We start from the raw sequence: 25,974 nt of genomic DNA on the forward strand, positions 1-25,974 counted from the left end.
GTTAAAGGAGACCCTGGAGACCAGGGCAGAGGAAAAAGGGGACAGTACATACACTTTTAGCTTCAGCTCTGGGAACAGTGGTGATACGAGTCACTCAATCAGAATTCTCTATTGTGATTTACCTGTGCAGACCAAAAGCTGTTCAGAGCTCTGATGGTCAGAAAAAGCTGAACAAAACCTTGCCTATTCAGACTTCAGTTGCTGTTACTCCTTGGTATACTGGGGAGCGGTACGCTGTGGAAGCACTTTCTGTGGACTAGAAACAATAGCTGTATACTGCTTTAAACACACAGCAGAGAGGCCGTCCCATCCCATAGTCTGCATTCAAAGTATGACGCATAAATGGGAGCCTTGAGACATGGGAAGGAGCGTTTGTAAAGCTAACCAGAGAATCCTGTTCTCCCTCCTGAGAGAAGGTGTAGGTGTGGGAGTCAGAACCCGGGAGCCAGAGAGAAGCCTGGTTAAAATCTGTAGCAGAATAGCTGAGACCCTTCTCATGTTAGTCATCAAACTGCATTTCCCCCTGCCCCCCCGCCTCTGTTGAAGCATCTTCCAATCAAAGTGAACGGGGGGGGGGGGGGGGAAAGCAAGACTACTAGGAAATTCTTCCCTTTGCGATTTAAATTAAAACCATCTGCTTCCTTCTGTGCATCTCCAGATGATATCACTGGGCCTGAATAGGAAACTCCCATGAAAATCAAACATCTGGAAGACTGGTTAAAACAGTCTATAAGGTGCATTTGAAGAGACTGTCCTGTGAATGTGCCCAAGAAAATATAGTACAGCAGATGAGGCTTTTCCAACAGGCCAGACATATTTTCCAGAAGTCTTTTGAAAGCAAGAGGAACTAAGTATTGGGAGGTAACTTCAATGTAGTTTTGTGGCAGAAGGGCCAGAAATGCAGCTTTTGTGAGTCTTATACTTTCACTTTGTAGAGTTAGGTTGTTAGAGTGAATGCAGCTCTGTGGATTTGTGGATACTTCAAATTTGGATAAATACCTTCATTTTGTTTTTACGTCTCTTGTTTAGCTCCATGAGAGCCTGAGCTAAGGCAAATGCAGGCTGGAGCTGAAAAGGAGAAGGAAAAAAAAAGGGCTGAGCTCTGACTAAAGTATTTGTGCTGGAAAGTAGCCCAGAGAGAGTAAAGGAGAAGCTTTAATTAGAAGCAGCTGCATAGCTGATGCAGCCCACAGGACATTTTCCCATTTCAAACTCTCTAGCTTTCAGAAATCATGATTTGAATTAAGTTGTATGTGAAATTTGTTCTTAAAAGATTAAATTCCTGTTGAAGTAGGTTAAGAGACCTCATGTGCTTCCAGAAAGTGCCAGAACAAACTTCATCTTCCTGTTTCTGTTTCTGAGTGTTAGATGGAAAACTGAGGAGAAACAGTGGCTTTTATTTGGAAAAGATTTGGTTTCCTGTTCTGAGCATGTCATTTGGAGCTGACACAAGCTGCTACAATTTTAAGCTGCTCTGTAGACAAGTGGCTCTTTTTTTTTTTTTCACTTTTCTCTCCTAAAGAGAGCTTGAAAGAGTAGGTTGAGATGAGAGCAGAGCCAGGGTGGTGGGAAGCTGGAGTTGCTGTTGAGGATAATCATATACTTTAGAGAAGTCTGGACTTAGACCCCGCTTTTTCAGTGTTTGCCTCTATTTTTAGAGAAACAATGTGGTGCCCAACATGAATCAGGGGCAAATATTTGCAGTTTTGTCTACACCAACATTTAGAACTAAATTACTAGTATTTGTGCCTAGAAATGTTGATGACAGGAGACATGGTTGAAAATCTGGACTGTAGGTTTTTTGTTCTTTAACATTCAAAAAGGATTGCACTGAATTGCTGGAGGGGGGAGAATTGCATAAGTGTGTGACCAAGGGCTTCTCCAGGAGGAGAACATAATGGTGGGTACAAGGGCTGTGTGTACCTGACCTACCATCTTTCCACAGGCAGGCACGTTCCCTTTGGCATATTCTGTAAGGTTTTTGTCCTTCCAGATATAAAGAGCTAAAGTTAAAAGAGCTTTTGCTGTTCCCTGCTGGAGTGCTCCCCCATGTTTTTCTGATTAGCCTCAGAAGATACTAGAACAAGCCTGGTCTTGGAGCGCTCTTCAACTTTGTACCAGAATGTTTGTGTACAAAATGCTTGGCCATTTGTGGGTGATGGTTGAGGGTCGTCTTAGAGCGCAGGTCTCAGCTTTCCTTTTAAATCATACCAGCAATACTCTTAATCAGTGTTTAGGCTCCTTCCTCCCTGTTACCTGGGGGCACAGTTAAATGCACTTTCCAGTATCCCTGAGTGTTGGGTGAGTGGGAGAGAGGTGGGTTTTGGTGGTTTATTTGCTTGCAGACAAAACATGAGACGTTCCTCTAGACTTTCTAGTTAATTTTACAGCCTTTACTTACCTTTTAGGTGTGTTTTGGTTTATTTTGTGAGGGGTGGGTGGTGTTGGAGCACCTCTTGTTTGCTTGATGAGATACCCTGGGTGAGGTTTGGTGAAGTTCTGGTTTGTTGCTCTTTCTTTTATGATAAAGGGAACTGCAAGTGTATGGCCTGTGCCTGCTGCTGTTACTCTGAGGAGCTTGGTGTATTGCTGACACTGAAGACAGCTACCCAAAGCCCCCCATCACTGGTGGTGGTAAAACCAGGAGAAATCCCTATAACAAAATCTTGTAAGACTTCTGGGACTGAAGCTGAATTTGACTTTACAAATTCATCAGCTGCATATAGATGTCCAGAAACATGATTTAAGTGTAGTTATCCAGACGGTCTCTGAGCAGAGCTAGCCAGAGCACCATGTGCAGGCTTGAATGCCGTGGGAGTCAAGCAGTCCTCCAGCTTCTGGCACAGCTGTCTTTGCTGGGTGCCAGATTTCTATGTGATCGAGCTCCTACAAAGCCGTGCTGTAGCCCGCTGGCGTTTGGACTGATTTCTAACGCATATCAAGGAGGGATCTGGGATGTTAAAGGAAGCCTATAGAACTGCCATGGTTTAGGCCCAGAATACCCGAAGATTGCCTCTTGTGTGATGTAGCAGCAGCTCACACTGACCAACGGCCTTCAGCTGTTATACTGAGGATGGCACAAGAGGCAGAGGATAATTCTGCAAATGGTATTGTCTCAGGATTTGATTTCTGTAACTTTATTATCCTGCCTTGCCCTGCAAAAAATCTTTTCATGTCTGTTCTTGGGTGCAAAGTTGAAAGTATTAAGGTATGGTGAAAGAAGCCTAATTTGGGTGTGGGGAATGGTAAATTATGATTATGCACATCTATTAGATGACTTTCTTACTTTAGACGTATGGCTAAGGCTAGTTAATAAATTTTAACATGAGAAAAAACAGTTGTGGTCATCTAGTAATGACCCCTTGCGTAACTCGGATAATAACCTCTCTGAATAGCTGTGTTTGAACTAGCGTGCATACTCTTTCTAAAACAGCCAATCCTGGTGTTCTTTTAAACAAGCATGAGTGATGGAGAAATTCCACTGCAGCCTTAAATGCGTTGTTCCAGTTGTTTCTCTCCACTACTGAGAGACTGTATGTAAGTCTGTGTCTGAAGATAAAGAAACTCCTATTTCTAATTTGAATTTATCTAGCTAGAACTTTGAACTAATCAGTTCTGTTATCCCTGTACCTTCTAGACTGGGAATTATTGTTAAATCTGAGTTTCTTTGTGGGTACTTGGAGCTTTTGATTAACTGTCTCTTTCCCTGTTCCCTTTGATAAATAGACTGAGCCACCTGAGCTTTTCATTGTGTCAAGAGTTCTCTATTAATCATTACTGTTGGCTTCTTTGAACTCATTTCAGCTCTTCCTTCTTAAAGAGCAGACACCAGAACTGATGTAATGGTCTGGTAATGGTTGTGCCATGCAAGTATTGGGTGTAGCATAATCTCATTTACTCCTACTTGATATTTGCTGTTTGTATATCTAAAGTATTCCTGGCCAGACTGTCACTCTAGGAATTCATGTTCAGCTGACACTTAGGAACCCCCAGAGCAAGTCTGTCTCTCCCAGATCAGCCTTCTGTTTTGGGGAGGATGCTGTATAGGTTTTGTTTCTAGATGTATGATTTCACAGTGCTAAAGTGCGCTTTCTGTGCTGACTGCCTTGTTAAGCAGCTTGTGTTACTACACTCTATCAGGAGCTTGTCTTCTCTCTTACCTGCATGTTTGACCTGCGTTGGATGTTTTTCATTGTTATTTGTTGATAGAAGTGTTGAATAGCATAGGAACAAAGGCAAATCCCTGTAGTATTACAGCTTTGTGACCGTTCTTTAATTTTAAACTGAATTTTAAGGCCTATCCACTTTGTGTGTGGTGTGTTTTTCAATCTGCCATACACTTTTAAGTGCCTAAGGAAAAGGCAATCTCTTTACTGTTAGGTTCTTGTCTGGGAGCTAACTAGAGACTTTGTGTATTTCTTGCACTTGGAATCTTCTCCCTTTGGATTTGAGTAATTCATTGATTTAATAATTGCACCTATTCTGTTCTGGAACAAAGAGTATCTGATGTTCATCTCTGAATTTTTTGTAGTGAAATACATATTCTCTCAGGCTGTGTGTATCATGGGTTACTTACCAATTAAAGCATGCAGCTGTGCGCTTAGAAAAAACTGCAAGTGGATAGTCCTGTTCTGTGTGTTAGGTGTAATTTTTATCCAGCATATACTCCCCACGAAGGTGGGGTTTGCAGGCTTGCTTGCCTGGGTCCTATATCACTGGAAGTTAAATGGAAAATTTGTAGTACAAAGGCCAGTTAAAAGATGGATTACAGCTGACAAGTGTAGTCAGACTGTATTGACATAAGTTTAGGTTAGAGAGAAATAACTGCAATTATTCTGCAATCACAGATCTTTGTATAAAATATTACCCTAGTTGTAGATTGTGTGTGTGTACTCGTTTTTCTGTGGGAGACAGAGGAACAATGACCTTGCCGTTAGGGTGCTAGCCAGGGGCGTGGGAGACCTGACTTCAGTGCTTGTGTTGCTAGCTGAGTGCAGACTTCAGCATGTCACAGTCCCAGATGCACTTATCAACATGAGGATAACAGTATATTCCTGTCCCATGGGAGTGCTGTGGAGAAAGATCTGCTACAGATCTTCAGGCCCTCAGACACTGCATTTGTACAAGGTTTATAAATATTTTGGAAGATGACTAATACCTGGTGGTGTTAATATCTATTACTGAAACTGCTCAATTTCCTTCTGAAAAAGGATGCTTATTAGAATGGGAGTAGGTGCAAGGAATTAGTTGTTAGCAGTTCTTTAACACTTAGGCTTTTACTGAAGTTTTGAAGGGAAGAGCAAGAATAAGTTTTTGTATTTGGTGTAACTCTGTATGCAGTATTTATTTATTTATTTTGTAATGAGCGATTTCACAATTTGAACTTAAGTTTTCAGTGGTCTCATTTGGGACAATCCCAGAGGAGGACCCTGTTACATCTATGACGTTAGCATTTAGGTCTGTTGGTGTTACTGTTAATTATGGCAAACTGCAAGATTTTTGGTGGTTGTGGGGCTTCATTCCTGGTAGCTTCCCAGGACAGCAAGGCTTCGGGTGAATGTGCTGCAAGTAACTTCTTCTCTGTTGCAGGTGTCGAGAAGGCTTTCTTGGAGACTACTGTCAGTACAGAAACCCCTGCGAAAGCAATACCTGTAAGAATGGGGGGACTTGTGAAACTACGTCTCTGATAGGAAAGGCTACCTGCAAATGTGCTCCAGGCTTCACAGGAGAGGATTGTCAATACTCTGAATCGCACCTCTGCTACGTGTCCCAGCCCTGCCTGAACGGAGGAACTTGTCATCCCCACAGCCAGGAAACCTACGAGTGTGTCTGTCCTCCAGGTTACACAGGTGGGGTTCTATGTTTGTACCTCCAGACTCCCTCCTTTGTGAATTACTTCATCCTGGAATGTTCTGGGGCAGTCATAATACACTCTCAAATTTACTAGCTCCAGCACAGGAAATGAGAAGAAGTCTGAATGACTTCATGACCAAAAAAAGCAAAGGGGGGTAGGGAATCAAACTCCCTACCCTTTACACGTAAGCAGAAAGACATTTAGATCTTGTGGGGTTGTCCACGTGGGAAAACTGAGTGCAGAAGCTGCTCTGGAGTGGCTGTTATGCTTTGACTTCAGAGTGCACCTTCTAGAAAAAGTGAAGTAAACTTGGCCAGCAAAATCTATCTTATGGGAAATCTGTAATTGGGTGCATGCGGGGAAGCATGGAAACTCCCTCCTTTCATTCTTGAAGGGGACGTAGAAGAAGAGTGACTGTCAGTGTATAGTATGAATGCAGGTGTCATGGGTTATTTTTATAAATCATGGCATTTTGTATCTTGCTGCTACCCTGTAAATAAAATGACTTTGTACCATAACCACAAATTTATTTTTCGTTTCAAATATAGTATTGTAAAATGCAGACATAAATTTTCCTGTAATTTTTAAGATTTAGTACACCAATCATTTTGAGGTAGCATGAAGGAAATACTATTTTCCAAAGAAATAACTTTCTATTAATGGAGTGCTCTGTCTTGATTCTACAGGAAAGGATTGCCAGTGGATTGATGCCTGCACATCTCAGCCTTGTGCCAATGGAAGTACATGTACTGTATCTGGAAATAAGTTCTCCTGCATCTGTCTGTCTGGCTACACTGGCCAGAAGTGTGAGATAGATGTGAATGAATGTGCCACACCAGGCCTTTGTCACCATGGTGGGACCTGTGTCAATTTGCCCGGTTCATATCGATGCCAGTGCAAGCCAGGCTATACAGGGCATCGCTGTGAGAGCATATATGTGCCGTGTTCCCCATCACCCTGTATGAATGGAGGAACTTGTCATCAAACGAGTGACTTTGCCTTTGAGTGCAACTGTCTGCCAGGTAAATGATGCTTCTTCAAAGTGCTTGGTTTTGTAGTCTTGTTGCTGCATTCGTGTCGGTGTTCTTCTGAAAACTTCTCTTGGAGTTTGTGTGGTACTCTTGTAATGTAAGATTGAAGGGAGAAATCTCAGCAAGGCAGGAAGCTCTGCTAGGATGTTAATTTCTGAGTGTCAGGATTTCATAATGTGGAAAGGAAGAAAAGGGAAGAAGCTTAGAACCGATTTCTTTGGATCCCAGTTAGAGGCAGAGAATCAAACAAGGATTACAAGGTAGATTCAAGGAGATTAGGGCGACATCTCCTAATGCCCATTTGGAATGCCAAATTCCATGAACATAAACGCCTACAGATACATGGGTTTGTGTCAGTAAAGACCACAGTTAACTTCAATGCTCGAATGAAGATGAACATTTATCTTTTTTCTTCTCAGTCTTTATTCTTAAAACATGCTAGTTTTTATTCCCTTCCCTTTTCTCCTTCAGCTCCTCCAAATTTTACGAGATATCATTTCCAACTCACCACACCCTCTTTGTCCCATAATACCTCCAGATAAATTATGCTTCCTTGTTTTCTGATGCTGTTAGCTGCCCCAAGTTCATCCACAGCAGGGGTGATGTGCTTACTCAAGACCATGGGCTGTATTGGTTTTGTGTGTCAAGCTGGGCCCCAAATCACCAAAGCACCCATCTCTACAAGTGACCATGTCACCTGGTTGGGACCCTGGTAGTCTCATCCTGTCCTGCTCCTCCCCATCCACTTGTCGTACTGACCACAGGGCAGTACTAGTTGTCTTCATATATGAGGGTTTTTTAGGTTGGTATTTTTTTTACTGAGTAATTCAACTCCATGGGAAACTGATTGTTTGGAAATGCTTTTGACTAGACTTCCTACTTAAGTGTATTGCAGTTTGGCAGGGGAACACTTGCTGTGTGGTAATCTAGAAAAGTAAACTCTCTTCACTTAAGCATTTCTCTGTTATTTATGTGAAAGTTGTAGCTGCCGTATACTGTTTAGGATGGATGTAGAGTGATCCTCATTCTCATGAGGATCACCTGGAGTCATAGGTATGTGTGGAAAGAGCATTTAGAACTTGTGAAAAATACTTTATTTTTGGAGACCTTTATCTTGAAGCGTTGGCTCAAATGACCTTAAATATACATTACCAACCTTAGGTAGTGCCTGCACAACAACTTTCTGGGTTGTCTGAGCAAGCATGTGACTTTGAAGAATCTAGAAAAGTCAATCTTAAAATAGAAGGGTGTATCATCTTTATTTTTGTGTGAAAGTGACCATTTCTAACTATGCTTGAAGAAACAGTGCTCTTTGAAAATGCTATATCTTAACTAACAGTTGCTCTCAGGGAATTTATTGCTCTTCTGCTTTACATATTTTTAAAAAGAAAGTGTAAACTGAGTATCTCTGGATTAACAGGCTTGATCAGAAATTCAGAATTTTCTTAGATCTGTTTAGCCGGTTTAAGGAGTTTAAGATCTCATGCAGAAGCAGTGTGGTGGAGAGAAAGAGAAGAGGAAGATGAAGTTTGAAGGAATTGATCCTGTGAAGCTGATAAGACAGTTTGATTTCGTGACTGTTGCAGGGGCACCAGACTGGGTAGGAGCACATTTTCCCTTAGACAAGCATGTGGGCTGGCTAAGTGATGGTCAGGAAATGAAAATGAGATTACTATAGTAACAGTTACACACCCACACTGCTCACACACGTTTTGGATTATTAGCTGCTTTTTTGGACTTGTTATACAACGGGTATAGAGGGGGTGAGTTAATGCGGCTTTGAGAGCCTTCACTTCTGTATTTCCTGTATTTGTTTAAGTTGGCCATGTTGTTTTGCTAGCTTGATTTTTAAAACTAGTCATTTGAAAAACAGCAAAGAAAGAGAGGTTGGAGAGGCCAAAATGCTTACATTAAACTCCGATAAAGGCAAGGCACCCAGCCATTTCTTTCCCCCTTACAGTCAAGCATGCAGCATGAAATTTCTGAAATGTTGGATAAGGTTCTGTCTGGGAAGGAAAGGTCAACAGAGAGAGAAGAGAAATGGTGGTCTGTCACACCCAGGCAAGATGTGAACAGGGCCTGCTCATCTGGAAGAGAGTGCCAAGAGCATGAACTAGAAATTCCTCTTTAGACTCCTTCTCTCTGAATTGGAGCAGTGCCGATGATACTGTGACTATAAATGGAATTGCTCTAGCCCTTCCTTCTGGACTGCCTTAAGATGTTACCATAGCTCAGCATTATGGCCGTAGAGGCAGGAGGTAGTTACATCTTGTACTGCTGGAATGGTTTTTGATATGATTTTGCATCTTGTGACCTGTGAAACCGCTTTGAAGAAACTGGTTGTGCCCAAGCAGCAATTTAAGCATAATTGGGTTGTTCCTGGACTAGCCCCAAAATAAGTTCTTGTTTCCTGTAGATATTTTCATCTTTGCTTTTGAGTGAATTTAATTTTTTGCAAATACAGATACATGAAAATGAGAGCTTGAAAATATGGAAAAAGCCTGCAACTTGAAGTTACACATCACAGCAGCTTTTTCTACAGTGGTACAAGTACTGTTTACTCACAGTGTAGTCAAGCTGCTATTTTAAGTTCTCAGGTTCCGTTTGTGGGTTTACACAAACAAATCTTGCATTAGGTAATTCATGAAGTCATGTGTTAGAGGTCAGTGTTTGGTGGCAAGTGTAAGTGAAGAGTTATATATACTGTCAGTATTACATCTGTATGAAAGGTAACTTATTTTCTATCAATCTAGCATAATCATATTTCTTCTGGGCTTTGATTTAGGTAAAAAGACTTTAGACAAGTGAGTATGTTAGGTCAATCATAACAGATAGTTGTAGTAAAAAACCCCAAACTTCTGTGAAAGAAGTTCACTTAACCTGAAGCATTAGCAACTCCTTTAAATATAAGAATGAGCTCGTAGTTATAAATATTTGACAAAAAAGGAGTTCATTTGGCAACTAACCTTTAATGGAATGTTAAACAAGTCAATAGAGGAAGTTCTTAGCTGGGAAAGTGATTATTCATTGTTATCCATCAAAATAATTACCCATTAACTAAGATAAGGACCCTAGGGAATTCCAAGGGCTTGTTCAGGAAACGATCCGTCAGGCTGGAGCAGGCTGTTTATGAGAGCTGGAACACTTCCTGGGAAGAGGAAGTAGCCTCGCACCGGTTCCTAGCGGAGCGTCAGTGTCGCGTGGTGAGCATCGTGAATGGGGTCTAACGGACATACTGAATTTCCCGTGGTGGGGAAAACCCTGCTTGCTGGGATTTAGAGATGAGCTGCTTGCTGTGGGGTGTGAGGTTCTGCATGGTGGCAGTCTTGGGGTACCAGATGGTGTGTGTGCCTCTGCTTCGGGTGAGCTGGCTCTCTTAGGTGGAGTAGCCCAGCTCACATTGATTTCAAGAAGCTGAACTGTTAGGAGTTGTATGCAGGCAGCTGCTGTTGGGCACCTGGTATCCAGAACCTTCTGTGTTAAAATAATGCAGATCAGTTTTAGCACTCTGTGTTGAGATCCCTAACTTTTTTTGTCAGCAGTCCCTAAATCTGGCAATAACTTGATGTTTTTGTTCAGGTGTAATTTCCTGTCCCCATAACTAATTGGTCCTGCAGAAAGTCTGAGGTGTAGTTTATAGGTTAAAATAAGGCTAAGGATTAAGATTTGGATGGAATTGGATATGGTGCTCTGGAATGGGGTGGAGATTTCAGATCACATGGGAGTAAAGTTAATCTGCTTGTATCTGTCTGTGTACTAGAGGAGGAGCAACATGCTGTTAGCAGTGGGAACACTTTTCCCCTTGAGGTTCTCGTTCATTAGTTTGATGTGCTTGGAGATACAGAGCAAAAGTCAGGATATGTATTGCAAACTGTTCTCTTGGAGGGAGAAAGCAAAGAACAACATATGAGTCCCAGCACAGGGGGGAACAGGAAACAGTGTCAGGTGTCCAGATACATCAAAACAATGAACTCTCGGGCTTTCTGGAAAAGAGTCAGGTTATGTAAGTGCAAAATCGGATACTGGGACCCAGCTTAAGAAAAGCTCACGTGTCTCAAGCAACTTGATGCTTGTGGTGCTCAAATATAGGTGCGTTGGCACAAATGACCATGACTCTCAAGGGCTGATATTAGGAATGAAAGCTGAACTTCACTAAGACGGTTTTATTTACAAATTAAGCAGATTGTAATATTGCAGTGTAAGCTGGACTTGAAGAGGATGCAAAACCCATGCCTTTACAGCTCTTAGATGTTCTGAAACTAAGCCAAAGTTGTTCTTCAGAGTAGGACAAATTTAAAGGGAATTTGGGAGTTGGGAAGTTACTAAAAAGGAAACTTGTGTGTTCTTCAGCTGTGCACTCAAAATAGTGTCATCTTCATCATTTCAACCCTTCTTGATTCCCTTTCCCTTAGAGATGTCTTTTGACTGAGCACACTTGGCTGTGTGTCATTTCTCTCGAACCTTTTACGACATTGCCTTTTTTTTTTTTTGTAAGCTCTTTTGTTTCTATGCTCCTGTCACTAGTGGTATCCTCCAGCTTTTAGTGTGGGATTAATGGTTTCCTACATTTGCATGAGATGCTTGAGGACTAACTTTTCGGTGGTGGTATAGCTGTTTAAAATGTGAAAATGTACAATGGCTTGGGGAGGTTTTAGTATTGGCATGACTTCCGTGCTTTATTATTACTCAAAATCATTTGGCTGCTTTAAATTTGTGTGCAGTACATTTAAATAAATGCCCACTGTCAGGAATTTGTTTACTAGAAAGTAGGGTAGGTCTTCATATTGTCCGAGATGAAAGGATAAGAACTTAAACCTTTCGCATTTGTGGTTCTGGGTGTATTTCCATGCTGATCACATTGGCATGAGTACACTCTGTGGTCAGTGGGATGATTCTCTCCTCAAGCTGGAAAGCAAGCTGATAGGACACCCCTGTGTTTTATAGCCTTTGGTCATACATGGTAGCTTTATACAGTTTCAAACAGAGTGATCTGATAGGAATTGTATTCCTTGGTAGTTGTTCCTCAGCAGCTTTTGCCAGGAAGGCACTGCTGTGATGATTAGGATTCAGACTAACCGTGTTCTATTTCCTCTTCATTTTAACCTTCCCTACTGCCGTGAAATTTGTAGGGTCTTTGAGTGAAGGTGGGAAGGGTTTTGAGGGGAGAGAGTCATATTGCAGGTCATCTTTTTTGTTTTGTTTTGTTTTTTTTTTTTTGATGTTGAGTCTGTTCCTCCTTCCTGATGGATGCTAATACACTTGATACGGCGTGGCAACAGCACTCCGCTTCTGACTCTTACCTGTAGTATTGGAGAAGTTCAAGAGGTGGAAACGCATCTCAATGCATCTCAAGTCTCTTGAAAGTAGCGGTAGTCTGGAGAAGCTGCATCAGAGCTTTACAGGATCAGTCTCATCTGCCACACAGCACGATTTCTGTTGGACCAGATGTTGCTTGGAGGGTCTATGTGACTTGACACAGACGTTATGGAAGTGTTTGGAACAGGGCATCAAAAGTAGAGGGGTTAAAGCATAATTTTGGATGAGAGGACTGTGTCATGTTAATATTACATTCCAAAGCAGTGGAAGAGGCAGAGCTGATGTTTTAAATTAACGTGTGTGTTCTGGAATCATTTACTTCATCCACATTAGCATGCATCCACTTGTGCTTTGATAAATAGCGCTCCCATCCAGCAGAAATGGCAGGTTTATTTAATGAAGCATGAAGTAAATTAGCAGGGGTAATCGAGGGTAAGATGGATTATTGATGACTCCCTTCCCTAATGTCTCCACTCCTTATTTGAAAGGAGAAGGAGATCTAGCAAGGATATTTTGCCAGTGTGTCTGTGTTCATTAGGAGCCTTGATATTTTTTCATTGGGGAAGGGTGTCTGGTTTCTTCTGCTTTTCAGTCAGGGCTTAGTGTGTAAGTATTGCTTGGGTGGTGGCTGATTTGTTGATTGATTTTGTCTAACACTGAAAAGGGCCAAATCAGAAATTTGGAAGCTCATTTTCAAAGCACAGAAGATCTTTCTTTGACATAGCCAAGGCATATGAACTATGTTGAGGTATTGAAGTGAATGCTGGGCACTTTTTTGCCATGGGAAGAACTCGTCCTGGCTGATGCTCTAACTGCTGCTTGGTGGACAGTGGTGAGCTTACCTCATAGTAAACTAAATGTCTTGGTCTTCACTTTGTTTGCATTGAATGACAGTGCTCATTAGTCACTTAAAGAAAAGAATACCCTTGTCTTTTTGGTTGTGAAAACATACTGGGCCATCTACCCACGTAGTAGTGTTTTAACTGTGTAATCTGACCTGCATGCTATCAGCAAAGGCATTCAACAAAGTCTCTGGTCAGTGTGCTGCACTGAAGTTCATCAGGATTAGGTTAACAGGGCAAGTGTTTAAGAAAAAAAGAAGGGGGGAAGCTGCATGAAGGGTGAATTCTCTTCAAAAGAGTCTGGAAACACGTTTCAGTCTACTGCATTTCTGCTTTGTCCAGGTTTCGAGGGAACCGTCTGTGGACACAACGTTGACGACTGCCCAAATCACAACTGCCAAAATGGGGGTATATGTGTGGACGGTGTGAACACGTACAACTGCCGCTGCCCACCGCAATGGACAGGTATGTACTGTGAAAACAAATGCAGGACTTCTGGCCTTCACTCGGTGTACAATTGGAGTTGCATATGGCTGAATGCAGCTCATGTGTGCCTTGTTCTGCAGTCTCGGGGGCAGACGTCAGTGGAACCCTTAAAAGAAAATTGTTTGCATCAAAGCCACTGCAATGGGGGGTGATTTCCCGTTGCACCAGGCAGTATTAACAGGTTTATATGCGCATCTGTGATTCTTGAGCCACAATGCAGTGCAACTATCAGAGCTGCACTTCTGCTTGTCTGGATTACTTTGTAAGAGGATATGTGTTTTCCAAAAGTACAAAACATGGCTTTGTTATTACAGGTGTGTGCATATAGTGGTGCTTTGCTGATACATTTGGGAGTATTTTTAACCTGGGATAATGATCCTCATGTAGATAATAGTAATGCTGCTGAGGAACCAGGCAAATCTGAAAGGAGGCATAGGTGGGAGAAAGGGTGGAAAGAGAAGTCTATGTATGGGAAGCTTATGTTTTTGCTAATATTATTTTCCTGCTGTGACTGATTTTTATCTGGAGTTCTCTGACTAGCAAAGCTACTTTTGCTTCGGAAATGAGTCTACTTTACTCTGAGTCTGTAGGGGGAAAAAGTGTGAATTTCAAGAAAGTGTTATGAGTGATGTAAGGAAGCAGCTTACAGGAAATTCAGTGTCATCTTTTGTCACAAAATGTCTCCAAACCTCAAAAATAAACAAATACCTCCGGTTTTGGCATGGGTTTTTTTGAGTCATACCAGTCATTCTTAGCTGGCACACTTTTTCAGTTGAGTATAATTTTGCCCTTCTTTCAAAATCATAGGTAGAAAAAAGCCCTAAAACTGGAAAACTGAGGTATATACCCAATTTGCATTTTTCCTTTCATAAAGTAAATTGGGATACTTGTTTTGGAACTGAGCTTGAACTAGCTCCTCAGGTTCTGAAGAATCTTTAGCACATTTTTCTCTGTATCGAGAAAATATTATGTTAGAAACCAGAAGATCTGTAGTGATTGGTAGCTCAGACAAATGAGCTAGAGCTACTAGAGACCAGAGGTTTCATGTTGTTCTAGCTTTTTTCCTCAGAGAGCATCATTCTCATTATAAACTAGTTGTCATTAGCTGCAAAGGAGGCTGCAAGTTAAGAACGCTCACGAATTTAAAATTATATATTCTTAAATGAAGTTGAAACCACATAAGAGTGAAATGCATCACTGCTTGCACAGATCTCTGAAACTAGGTGTAAATAGGAGAATGAGACCTTTCCTCAATGAGCAAGTACCCTTGCTTCTATACTGCTTCTCTGTCTGTGTGTCCTTAAAGACTGCAGAAAGTGAAACCTGCAAAGGAAAACACGAAGAGAGCTTGGGTGTGGAGCCAGCAACCCTTCAGTGATCATTAAAATCTTGCTCCATGCCACAGAAATTATAAACCTTGTTATGACTTCTAGTGTCTGTCAGTAGTAAATTAATCTCAGGCTTATTCTTGAAGCATAGAGGATATGATGGATCAGGAGTGCATACAGTGTGAGTATATGATCTACAAGGGGTTATTTTGCTTTGCAGAGGCATTGTAAATTTAGCTTGGTTTACAGGATTTGGGTGGATAGCTGCTGTCAACTAGGGATGACTTCTGCAACTGACGTGGAAGAGACCTTGGTGGTAATAGGCTGTGATTTGGTTTGGTTTTGTGGTAGATTGTCTCTACGATTAACCACTGAAATTCTTTGCAATGCAGTTGTGGTGGTTCTGAATCTTGTATGGTCTCTGACTAACTAGCATTGGGGAAAAATGGTTAGACCTGTGTTGTAGCCTAGTCTTGTGCCATCTTTCTTCAGTGTGATTAGTCTCTCCAGAAAACCTTGTGTTCGTGAAGGATGCTTCGTTTTGGTGAAATCCTGGAAAGAGAGAACTCCCCAAACCTTATGTTCCCATGGCTTTCTAAAACAATTTAATGGAATGGGCTTTCTGAGAATTTCCTTTGTTTATGGTGAAGTTAAGGTTATCAGTGCAGCAGTGGTTTTAGATGATGGCTTCTCAAGGCCATTGACTTTCTGGACTTCAAGAATCAGGTCAGTTTACAACTAAAACTGGTCTCACCGTTTAGGAAACAGCAGCTTGGCTGTTTGAACAATGAATGTTAGAGCCTATGGGGAACTGAACTCTCTTGTCTGAGATGAACAGTACCAGTTTCGGCATTCAAATTAAAACATGAGTAACTTCAGAAGCAGGTATGCATGTTCATATTGGCATATGTTTGACACATGTAGGGCAGTAGCTCTGTGCACGCACAGGATGCCTTGGCGATAGCCATTCTGCTGCAGTGTAACTGCTGATCTGAGTGGCTCTGCAGGCCGAAGGCTCACGATGGCAATGGAGGACTATGTTTGGGGCCTTCTCTATGTTGCTTTGCTTGAAAGCCTCTACAGTGCAACATGCTTGGCCAGCTGGCCTTTAACAACTCATTTGTTATATCTGTAATACTCCTTTTGCTCAATAAATGTGAATGCAAATGATGTCCCATGACACCCCAAAGTCCTGTCCAGCTCCACAGTGAATGCAGCCCTGTGGTGTGAGTGGACAAACGTCTTGCCTCTTGTTCTAACGTGGTCCTGCAGGTCATCCCAGCAGTGACTCTGCTCTGTCATCTCAGTAGCGTTTTCTTAAAAGAAGCTTGTTTGTCTGAATGGACTTCAATCCCTTTCCTGCATCTTCAATTAGAGACCAAGAAGGTGCAAGATAACAGTACATGTCCAGCTTGGAGACATGAGGGGTGACACTGAGGCAGAGCACAAAATAGGGAAGGTAGATGGAGGACTGCTAGAATAGTTTGGAGAGAGAACTTTTTTTCAAGATGAAACTGCAGCTGATGCTGACAGGAGTAAACTACAATAAAAAAAAGAGGAGTTACTCAGCAATAAGGAAATATTGTATAAGTGCAGGTCTATCCTTTGCACAAACATGGTTTATAACATTGTAAATCATCTCTAAGGTAAGTGAAGAAAGGAGAGCTGAGCAAACAACTCTTTCAGAGTCTGTTCTGATAAATGCTTATAGCCCAACAGTGTCGAACTGTGGGAGTGAACGCTTCAGGAAGTCAAAAGCTTCCAATGAGACCTTGAGGTTAGAGGACATTATGTGCTGCTAAAAAAAAAAAAAAAAAAAAAAAAAATGCAAGCCCAAATACGCATGTTTTTAAGTAAACATCAGCCAAAAATGAAAGGATGTTAAATTTTCTAAAAATACTTAACTGTGTAGATATACTGTCTTCATAACAGTTCTGCAGTCTCTTCTTTCAAATACTTAGCTGTCAAGTAATCTTTGAGAAGTTTAAATTGGTCTGTTTGCAGTTTTAGTCTTTATTTAATCTTTGTGCTGTGGATGATGATCTAACATGTTTGTTAATATAGTTTGTGCTTCTTGGTGTAGAGAAACCAGTCGCATTCCTTGCTAGAAAATCAAGAGGCTGTACTGCATCTGACAAAGAATAGTTTTGTGTAAAGTAATATTGAAGCATCCTTTACTGAAACAGAATCTGTCCCAATTCCTTTTGGTAACCATCTGCCTCTTGTAATTTCCTGACAGGTGGTAGGCTGGACTGCATAACTACACATTTTTTAAAAAATATTTTTTTTTGCTTGCTACTAGAATCCAGCTTTTGAGACACTGTTTACTTTCAGTCTAATTTCCTACTCCTCAAATAGAGCTCACTGCTCCTTTTTTCTTGAAGTGTGTGCCTTCTCTTTCTCATTTTGCTGCTTTTGCCGGAAAGATAAAGCCTTGCCTTTCAGAAACAATGACAAGAAATTCCTGCTGTCACTGATGTTTTTCTCACCTTCAAAGTTCTCTTATTTCATATGGTTATAGTAATTGTCAACCTCAACCTTCTAACTGGCAAGACAATCTTGGATGCATTTTGGTGAAACTGCCCCAGATCTTTCCTGTTGCTGAATGTCAACTGCTTTTTTTGTTTGAAGATGACTTTATCTTGTCCCAGGCTAAATCTGTTATCAGAACCTGTGTGTGTTTCAAGTGTTTCCTTTCAAGGCACTATGTTGCAGATGTGTAGTGAAGCTCACCTTTTCTTCGAAATGGATCAGGGTGCTTTTGTGAAAGATTGAAGTCTCTTCCTCTGTGCATGGCAGGCCAGAGAATTTGGTGTGTTTTAAGTGTTATTTGAGTCAAAATTAGCCAGAAATCCTGACTAACATCTGTGCTATGTGAAGACTCTCCTTTATGCTGCTCTTCTGCAGCAGTTACACCAGACTGATGCAGTCTGAGCACTTAAACCTCACTGCAGTCTGAGGAAAAAGGTGTCTTTGCATTCTCTCCCTGCTCCCAGCTACTTTTCCCCTTCCCCTGAGCTGGCTCTGGTATTTGTTGGAGTGTGCCACTTTAACTCACTAATCTAGTAAAAAAAATCCTGTCCAGCTGCCTTTTTTTTTCTTTTTTTTTTTTTGGTCTGGGATCAGGAATTAAAATTCACAGGGTGGTCTCATGAGTGAGCGGATACCGAGGAAGTGATGGGAGTCTGGGGCTGTAAAGTCATGTGGAAGGTTAGGGGGTCCTTCCACAGGACACAGTGAAACTACCTGAGAACTTAGACTGCTCAGTCGTTCCAGACTACAATTTTATATAAAGAAACAGGGCTTTGTTTAAAGTGCACCTGTTTACTTTGTTGATCTAATCTATGCAGCTTTGTGTCAAGAAAGATGACTTGAGAATTTGGGTACTTAAGTGATTAACAGTATAAAATGCTGTAAATGATTTTGTTTTTCTTGTCTGAGAAGAACTCCTGCTTCACTGTGGAAAGTTTGCAGTGCTTCAGAGGATCATCATGAATATGTGTTTGGCCCAAGTCGCCTCCAGGAATGGTGCACAGCAGAGACTGAGATTTGTATCCTCCATTGACTGAAGTCCTTTGCACAGTTTGCTCCTGAAGTGCTGCATCAGGAGTTGTGGGATGAGTCTCTGGGTTTCGGGGACACACTATGTCCACGCTCAAGTGGGTTTTAGAAGACCTACATTATAGTCTTCAGTTGCAGGCTTGGCCTGCTTGCTTCCTTTCATTATTTCTACCCCTGTGGCTGGGAAGGCGAGACTCCCATGGCAGTTGTATTTATTTAGGCTTTGTTTTCCCCTGAAAAGGGGGCTCCAGTGAACTGTATATTTTAAAATCTAGGCGACCTTTTGTCTCAAGGGAAGCACAGTGTGCTAACAGCTGACTCCACCAAATAACTCCAGCATTGGAAGCTAGCTTAAGAAGCAAATGTTTGTCTTGAGTAGAAAAGCTCTTCAGGCAGCAGGGCTGTGCTTTTTAATTAAAATAGCCGTTAGCCTGGTCATATGCTCTTAAACACTAGCACAGGGGTTACTTTTTCTGCAGAGCTTTAGGCAGGAATTTTCAAAGAGGGGAGTTAAGGGTTCGATTCCTATTTAATTAGAGTAATATTTGCTCCCTACCTTGGTTTTCTTTGAAAATCCCAGCCTTAAACTCTGGGCAGACAGGACTTTTCTTTGCTAAGAAGGGAGGATAAACATCAAAAGGCTAATGTTTAACATTTTTATGTAAGATTTTATGCTCTGGTATTTTGTTTTTTAAAGCTTTCTTTGCCAAATACCACTTTCTTCAGATTCTGTATCACAAAGTATATAGTAACAAGTCACGTTAACTTAGTGTTCAGAAAAAATACTGCCTTGCTTGGAATACTTAGAGGCTTGAAATGTAGAGGAACTATCTCTGACATGGCTCGTAAATGTTGAACACGCTAGTCTCCTAAATGATGGAATATTTGCTATTTTCTATAGAGCATTGAGTATTACCTGCCAGAGCGTGCTGTCAGGGTTGTACTCTTTTCTGATTCTGGTTGGCATGGGCATACATAACGTGCAAAGAGCAGTCTTCACCTTTGTATTAGCACAGGGAGGCTGGGTCAGACTCCTGCAAGAAGTGCAGTCATCTTTCCTAGTGGTGTAGCAATGGTAGACTTTCTGGTGCCTTTCCAGACTTTTATTAAAAAGCATAGTAGCCTCTTTGGTACTGGCTGAGATCCGTCTGTTCCAAACTTGGCAAGTTGGCTGGTGATTTGCTGTCACTACAGTAGTATCTCCAAGAGACAGCTCTCTGAAAGAGGCCAAGAGGGATTATGATTCTTTTTCTTCCTTCATGTTTGAACTGGCACATACAAAGGGAGCAGGGAGCACGTGGCAGCCTCTGGAGCTGGCAGCTCTAAGTTTGAATGTACAAATGATTTGAAGTATTGGACATAAACAAACTTTATCCTAGATGTTGTTTGTTTCTCTTGTGATACTTGATCCCAGTGTTGTGCAGAGCAGATTGATTTGGGAGGCACTAAAAGATACACAATTAGTCAGTACCTTATCCAGTATGGGTTCTGGAACCCCTACCACAACCTGCCATTTGTTTTGTGCTGCTTTCCATTTCCCAACAGCAGACCTTGGTTAGGAGGTAGCTGTAATAAAACACCTGAAGTGTTTACAGCTCAACTGATCCGATGACAGGAAGACAGCATCCAATTTAGACCATGCTGCTGCCTCTTCCCTTGTGCCTTTGGTGAATTTCCAGGCCGGGAAATACTCTTTGTGATCAGATGTGCCAAATAATCTCTTGTGGAGCTGTCTTTAAGTTTTCAGTACATCTTGCGTGTGTTTGGCACTAAAACAAAATAGGCTAGACCACTCTGGTGAGGCTGGGTTAGTGGATGTGTGCTGTGAGACCAGGCTAATAAGTAACAGTTGTTCTATCTGCAGCTGACTTGTTTCTGGCAGTTTCTGTCCCTTCCCTTGTACTTAGAATGAGGTGATTTGTCTTTGGATAATTACTAAAGATGCGTTGCCGAGATAGCTTGAGAATATGAAGCTCTTATTGTAAATTTTGGCTCCAACTGTTACATTTTTGCCTTGCAGATCTTTTCACTTGTTACGTATTCCCTGATTCACTGGATTTTCCAGAGGAGGTAGAGAAGGGCAAGATGGAGAGTAGCTTGGTGATGTGTATTTCCTTTTGGTTACTTCTCTATCTTGCTGCTCTCCACAGCCATTTCATCTACCACTGCCATATTAAACCAGTCTGTTGTTAGCGCATCACTAATAATTTTTAATTAATTTGGTTCTGTTCATTTATATTACTGCCTCTGAAGAGCTCTGTCAGGACTGCCCTCTCTACCCAGTAGTCTGTGGGGAGTGATTTAGGGCAGTATTTAATGGATCAGGGCGTGCGTAAGTCTCTTAAAGCCCTGAGTTTTGTATTTTGGGGGTTGTAAAATCCCTTGTAAAAGCCCATTAGTTCCACTACATGCTTCCCAGTGTGGTTATGAAATTAAACTCTTTTCTCCACCATATTAGCCTAAAATAAACACAGATGTTTACTCTGCTCGCTACATCTTCAATTGTTCAAATTCTGTATTAAGCTCTTAAATTTTATCATATCTTGGATGGCATTTGACATTGCCCAAGATACAGTAGATCTATTAAAGACAAAACCAAAAACCCAATACATGAAGTCTGGGAATGGCTGCTGCTTCTTTGCTGCTCTGTAGTTCTATATTTCAAATGGGAGAAAGGTGCTGTGAGATCCTGGGGAAGGAACACTTTTTTGAGAGATGTGCTACCTCTCACTTCTTTAGAAAACTCCTGCAAGGGGAAAAAATATTTGGCTTCAGTCCTTTCTTTTGGGGGGGAAACTACTGTAATACTTAAGTGGGGAAGACCATTACTAAGCACACATGCAACTGGGGGCACTTCTTGCAGATGTAAACAGCGCAGTCCATTGAACTGTATGTGTGGCTGAAGCCATCCTTGGAGCTGAAAACAGCAGTTGCATTCATCGGGTTGTCTGCAGGGAGCTGTGGAGGTGGCTTTGTTGGAGGGTCTGGAACTTGCATGTGATCTGGACATCACACTTGAGATACCTTTCTCTCAGTATTACCTGTTTATGCTCTGGATGTTCTTGTCTGTATAAAAGTGGTGCCTCTTTCAGAGAAGTTTGAAGTTCTTTGCTTTGAGATACGTTGTGTCAATAAAGCAAATTATATAAATGATCAAATATTTTCTTTAGTATACTTTGCCACGTGCTGTATGTTCCCTGCAATAATGTTGTATTATACTTTTTATTATCTTTCTGCCTTTGTGGGTAACAATAGCTTTGTAAGTCTCTTATGAAATTCTTCTCTCCATTGGTCTGTCGGACTCTGAACTCCACCCCTTTTCAGTGTCTTTATTCAGAGGTGGTGGCTTCAGTACTGTAAAACATATTCCAGACTGAGGCTATGTCATTGCTATTACACAAGAACAACTGTTTGCATGAGTTATTCTTCCTTGTAGTCAAATGTCTTGTCAGTGATGTTTATTTTGTTGATTAAAAATGTGATTGAGCAGAGGTCCCCACTGAACTCTTCCAGGGAAGCTGAAGAGTTTCCTCAAGGAGTGCCTAACCTAAACCTTCTGCAGCAACAAGTCTGTTTGCCTTTGTATTTTGCTTGGCATTTGTGCATCAAGCCTTGTCTGCTGTTGCACTGCCCAGCAACCTCGCTTGGTTGAATCTGTCTGAAATTCTCTGACTTTCTCTTGGATAATATAAATGTTATTTTGTTAAAGATATCACTGCCTACTGTTTGTCTCCTTCCAGGACATTAATTAAATGCTCCAGTGTCTGTATATATTCATTAATTGTAACTTAGTTTTTTGAAGGATCATTCCGTGAGTTAAAGATTAATTGAATGTTTTTACAAATATGCAATTCAGAAATATGGGAGTTAAAGTATTTTTCATAAACACCATTTTACTAGAAGGCCCAATGGTTCCATGCAATTTTTCCTTTTCCATTTGCTGAGGAGACTCACATAATAAGTTGAGGAAACTGAGCTTTGACCTGACTGAACAACATGCTTCGGGTTATATGGTCAATGCAGACATTTTCCTTGTGTTACAAGACAGAACTGGACAGAGAAATGTCCTTGCACAGCCAGCTGGTGTCTGCCAGCCGGCATCCTGAATATATACACAGGTGCTTAGAGAGGAGAAGAAACTGCATGGTCCCTTGCAGTGTGGTACTGCTAACCTTCTGCCACAGTTAGATTTGGTCATTTATACAAATACTGTTTCTTATCTCTTAGCTGGTTCTTGAGTCTTGATAAAGTGCTGTTCACCTTCTTACTTAGAGTCCTTTGAAACTTGGAGGAAAAAAATGTAAACAGTTCTAATGAGCCACACTTTCCTTAGCTACACTGATGGTGTTTAACAGCTATACAGGAATCTTCGAAATACTTTGTGAATTAAATTACTCTTTCTGAGAGTTTCTGTGTAGATCTGGTCTATAGCTTCCGAGATAGCCCTTTCAAGAGAGCTAGTGAGCTATTCCCTGCATACTGGAGCACTAGTCCGAGACAAGTGACAAACTTCTGGTGAGGTACTGAGAGGATGGAGGCATAAGAGCTGCTTGAAACCTGATGCTCCTCTTCCAGTGAGTCTCTTAGGACCTTGAGGACCAGTTTGTGATTCTTGCTGGATTATCTTTCCCTTCCAGTATCATTACACTTTTAAGATGTTCTGACTTGCAGTTTGGTCTGAGTCCAGTGCTGTTGTGATTTTGAGAGAAATGAACATTGCTGTGTCCTCCCAGCTCAGTTTTCAAGAAACTGATTTTATTTCAAGACACGGGAAGGTATTTGCATCCTTTGTCCTACCAAGTGTTTTTAGTGCTTAAACTGCATGTGAAATCTTCTCTCAGGAGCTTTAGCCTCTGGTACTCCAGCTGTGCATCAGCAGTCTTTCCTGCTGGAGAGTTGTAAGAGGCCAAGAAAACTTTCTCCTTTATGGAAAGTCTGCTCTGCCAAAGATGAGGACCTCTGGTTGAACTGACTGAAGGCCCTGCGTTCAGCTGCAGGAAAAGTGCAGTTGGAACTGGGGTTTATACAAAGCCTGTATGGTTCAGTAGGATCAGCTTTTGAAGGTGCCTGCTGCTGCTTCACAGGGTGACTGTTTTGGTTTCTTATTTGCTCAAGCTAATGCTCTACTTTTTCAGTGTAGGATTGTAGTCATTTTATGTGCTATCTGCTTTACCTTCATAAACGAGGCTTTATTTTCTTTTTAACATAAAGACCTCTAGGAGAAGGGACTGGATGTTTCTCATCAATAAAATCTGGTACAACTACTTGAGGGGCCTTGAACCACTGCATCCTGTGTCTGCCTAAAGAGAAGCTCCTAGAGTTCCTGTCCAGTTCCTGCTGGTCTGAAAATGGGAGCAATCAAAGCAGCAAACATGTCTGTCTTACTCCATATGACTTTTCTGAGGGGAAATATGCAGGAAGTAACTTAGTTTCATAGTGGGCAAAAAGTGCTAAGAGTTGAAGTCTGTTCCCTTTTTCTACTTCTAGTTTTCAATTTTGAAATACCACATGGACTAACTGTTTACTTTGTACAAGGTCACTTAGAACCTGAGTCGGCATTTTGCTGATTTCCCAGGCTCTGCAAATATCAAGGTCAGGTTAGGCTTTTATTAGCTGCTTGGAGTAATTTGTGTTTCCTTTCTTGTTGTCTCTTATATGTACTCTTCTACGTTTCTATTAAAATATTGTTACACAGTGTATGTGTGTTTGCCTTCACTAATTTACCCTATATTTACTATGTTTTTTAGAAATGTAATTGAAACTAGAAAGAGCACAAGAAAATAAATACCTACAGAAACTTACAGCTAAATGAATTAGGACTTAGCTGAAGTTGTTCTGGCATTCAGAAGCACTAGGGTATGAAGATGTGTAGTACTATGCAATTCATAATGGTGTTTGTACTTGGAAGTTGAATTTCAGTTCTGAGAATGAAAGACTTGGTTCTTCCTAAAACTGTTAACCAGCAGAAAACAAGCTTACCAAGTACATGGCTACAAATAAAGATACTTGGTTCAGTTACAATTAAGTCAAAGAAGCATCCTTAAAGTAAACTGTTTCAGAGATCTTTTGGCTCATTTGATTTAAATCTACCTGACTCATGTGCCAGAGAAACCTTGTGCAGAATATTCATTGAGATGTTTTAGAATTAAATCCGTTTTATGTCTGACACTGAAAGAGAATGCTGTCTCTATCATGAAAAAGTTATTCAGGAAGCTCCCAGGACAGACACTACATTGAAGACCTAGGTTGCTAATGCCAGAAGGATCAAATCTTTTCTTTGCAGCACCTGCCCAAAATATTAATCTGTTTCTCTCATTTGCAGAGGGCATTGAAATCTCTGAGGGCAAATTAGCCCTTTTGGGAGAATGAGAGGTTGTGGCCGTCCTGCAGTCCCACTAAGAATGAAGTGATGATGATGCTTTGAGGGAGGGCAGCCTTGAAAGCCATTTGCAAATATGCATGCTGGTTTCTGGGGAAAAAACCCCCCAATGAACCAACCAAACAGCAGCAACAAAAAAAACCAGCCAACCAACCCACCAAAAAACCAACCTGTGTGGAAGAATTACAATAATGACCATTAATCCCATGTTGTTAACACCTAAAGATTCAAAACCACCATAAGACAAACCATAAATACCCAAACCCCACCTAACCACCCCCTCTAAAAAAACCTTTATTTCTGTCTCTTGAAGACTTTGAGCTACAGAATGCATTTCCAAGCCATTCAAGCCCCACGTCAGTAATAAGGGCTCAAGCATTTTCAATGAATTGGAAATTGCTTTGCATTCTTGCCAGTTCACCAGCTCCAGTTAAGAAATACAAGCACCTGGGACTTTAGTCTGGGCTTTGTAGTATATTAAAACATAGTTCCAGAATCTTTCAAAAACTGTTATGCTTACATTGCCTGATGGTGATGAGACTGAGTACTTATTAATGTGGTTGGATTCATAGGCTCTGCTTGCCTTATGTTGCTTTTTGATTAGTATATTTTTACCCAGAAGTTGAGTCTGGATTTCAGTTATAACTTCAATAAAGAACAAGTTTTTTTCATTAAAATACTCAATAGTAAAATGCAATAGTTAATTGCTCATTTACGCCCCTCAATATACTGAGTTGAATTTCCTTTGTTTTTAAAACAAACTCTATTACATGGAGCTCTGTTTATTTCATATTCATAATTAAGCACAAATATGATTGTGGTCTGGTAGCTGCAAAAGGAGCATTAGAGATCTGAGAAGCTAAGTGAAGATCAAATTTAAGGACCTCAGACATAGTAAGTTCTTGAAATACAGTTGAATTGCTCAAAGGAAGTTTAAGCTCTTTTTTCTTTTCTTATGGAAACATTGAATACAGCTTTTAAAAGTTTAGTTTAGATTAGGGCTACAGAAATGTGGAATACCCTAGGGTTATGGCAAGGACGTCAGTGATGTCACTTGGTACTGTCCTTTCTAGAAGTGGAGAATAACTGCTAGGAAAAAGCAAATTAAATCCCAAGTGTTGATATTACTAGTGACACTTGAAATGGGAAGTTAAAAACAAACACAGAGAGTTTATAT

The 25,974-nt window shown here is 41.1% G+C and overlaps 1 protein-coding gene across 3 annotated transcripts in view; it reads left to right on the plus strand.

Annotated features, from left to right (window-relative positions):
* Positions 1–25,974, plus strand: part of NOTCH2 (notch receptor 2) — an 87,127-nt gene that overhangs the window by 14,462 nt on the left and 46,691 nt on the right. For all 3 annotated transcript variants that reach the window (XR_012629901.1, XM_074876824.1, XM_074876825.1), the window contains exons 3-5: positions 5,590–5,849; positions 6,541–6,876; positions 13,386–13,508. Coding sequence is in view for 2 of the 3 variants with exons in the window: in XM_074876824.1 (XP_074732925.1) it covers positions 5,590–5,849; positions 6,541–6,876; positions 13,386–13,508 (719 nt within the window). In the remaining variant the exon portion in view is untranslated. The remainder of the gene's footprint in view (positions 1–5,589; positions 5,850–6,540; positions 6,877–13,385; positions 13,509–25,974) is intronic.

This window comes from Strix uralensis, chromosome 8, assembly GCF_047716275.1.
Source record: "Strix uralensis isolate ZFMK-TIS-50842 chromosome 8, bStrUra1, whole genome shotgun sequence".
NCBI lineage: Eukaryota > Metazoa > Chordata > Aves > Strigiformes > Strigidae > Strix > Strix uralensis.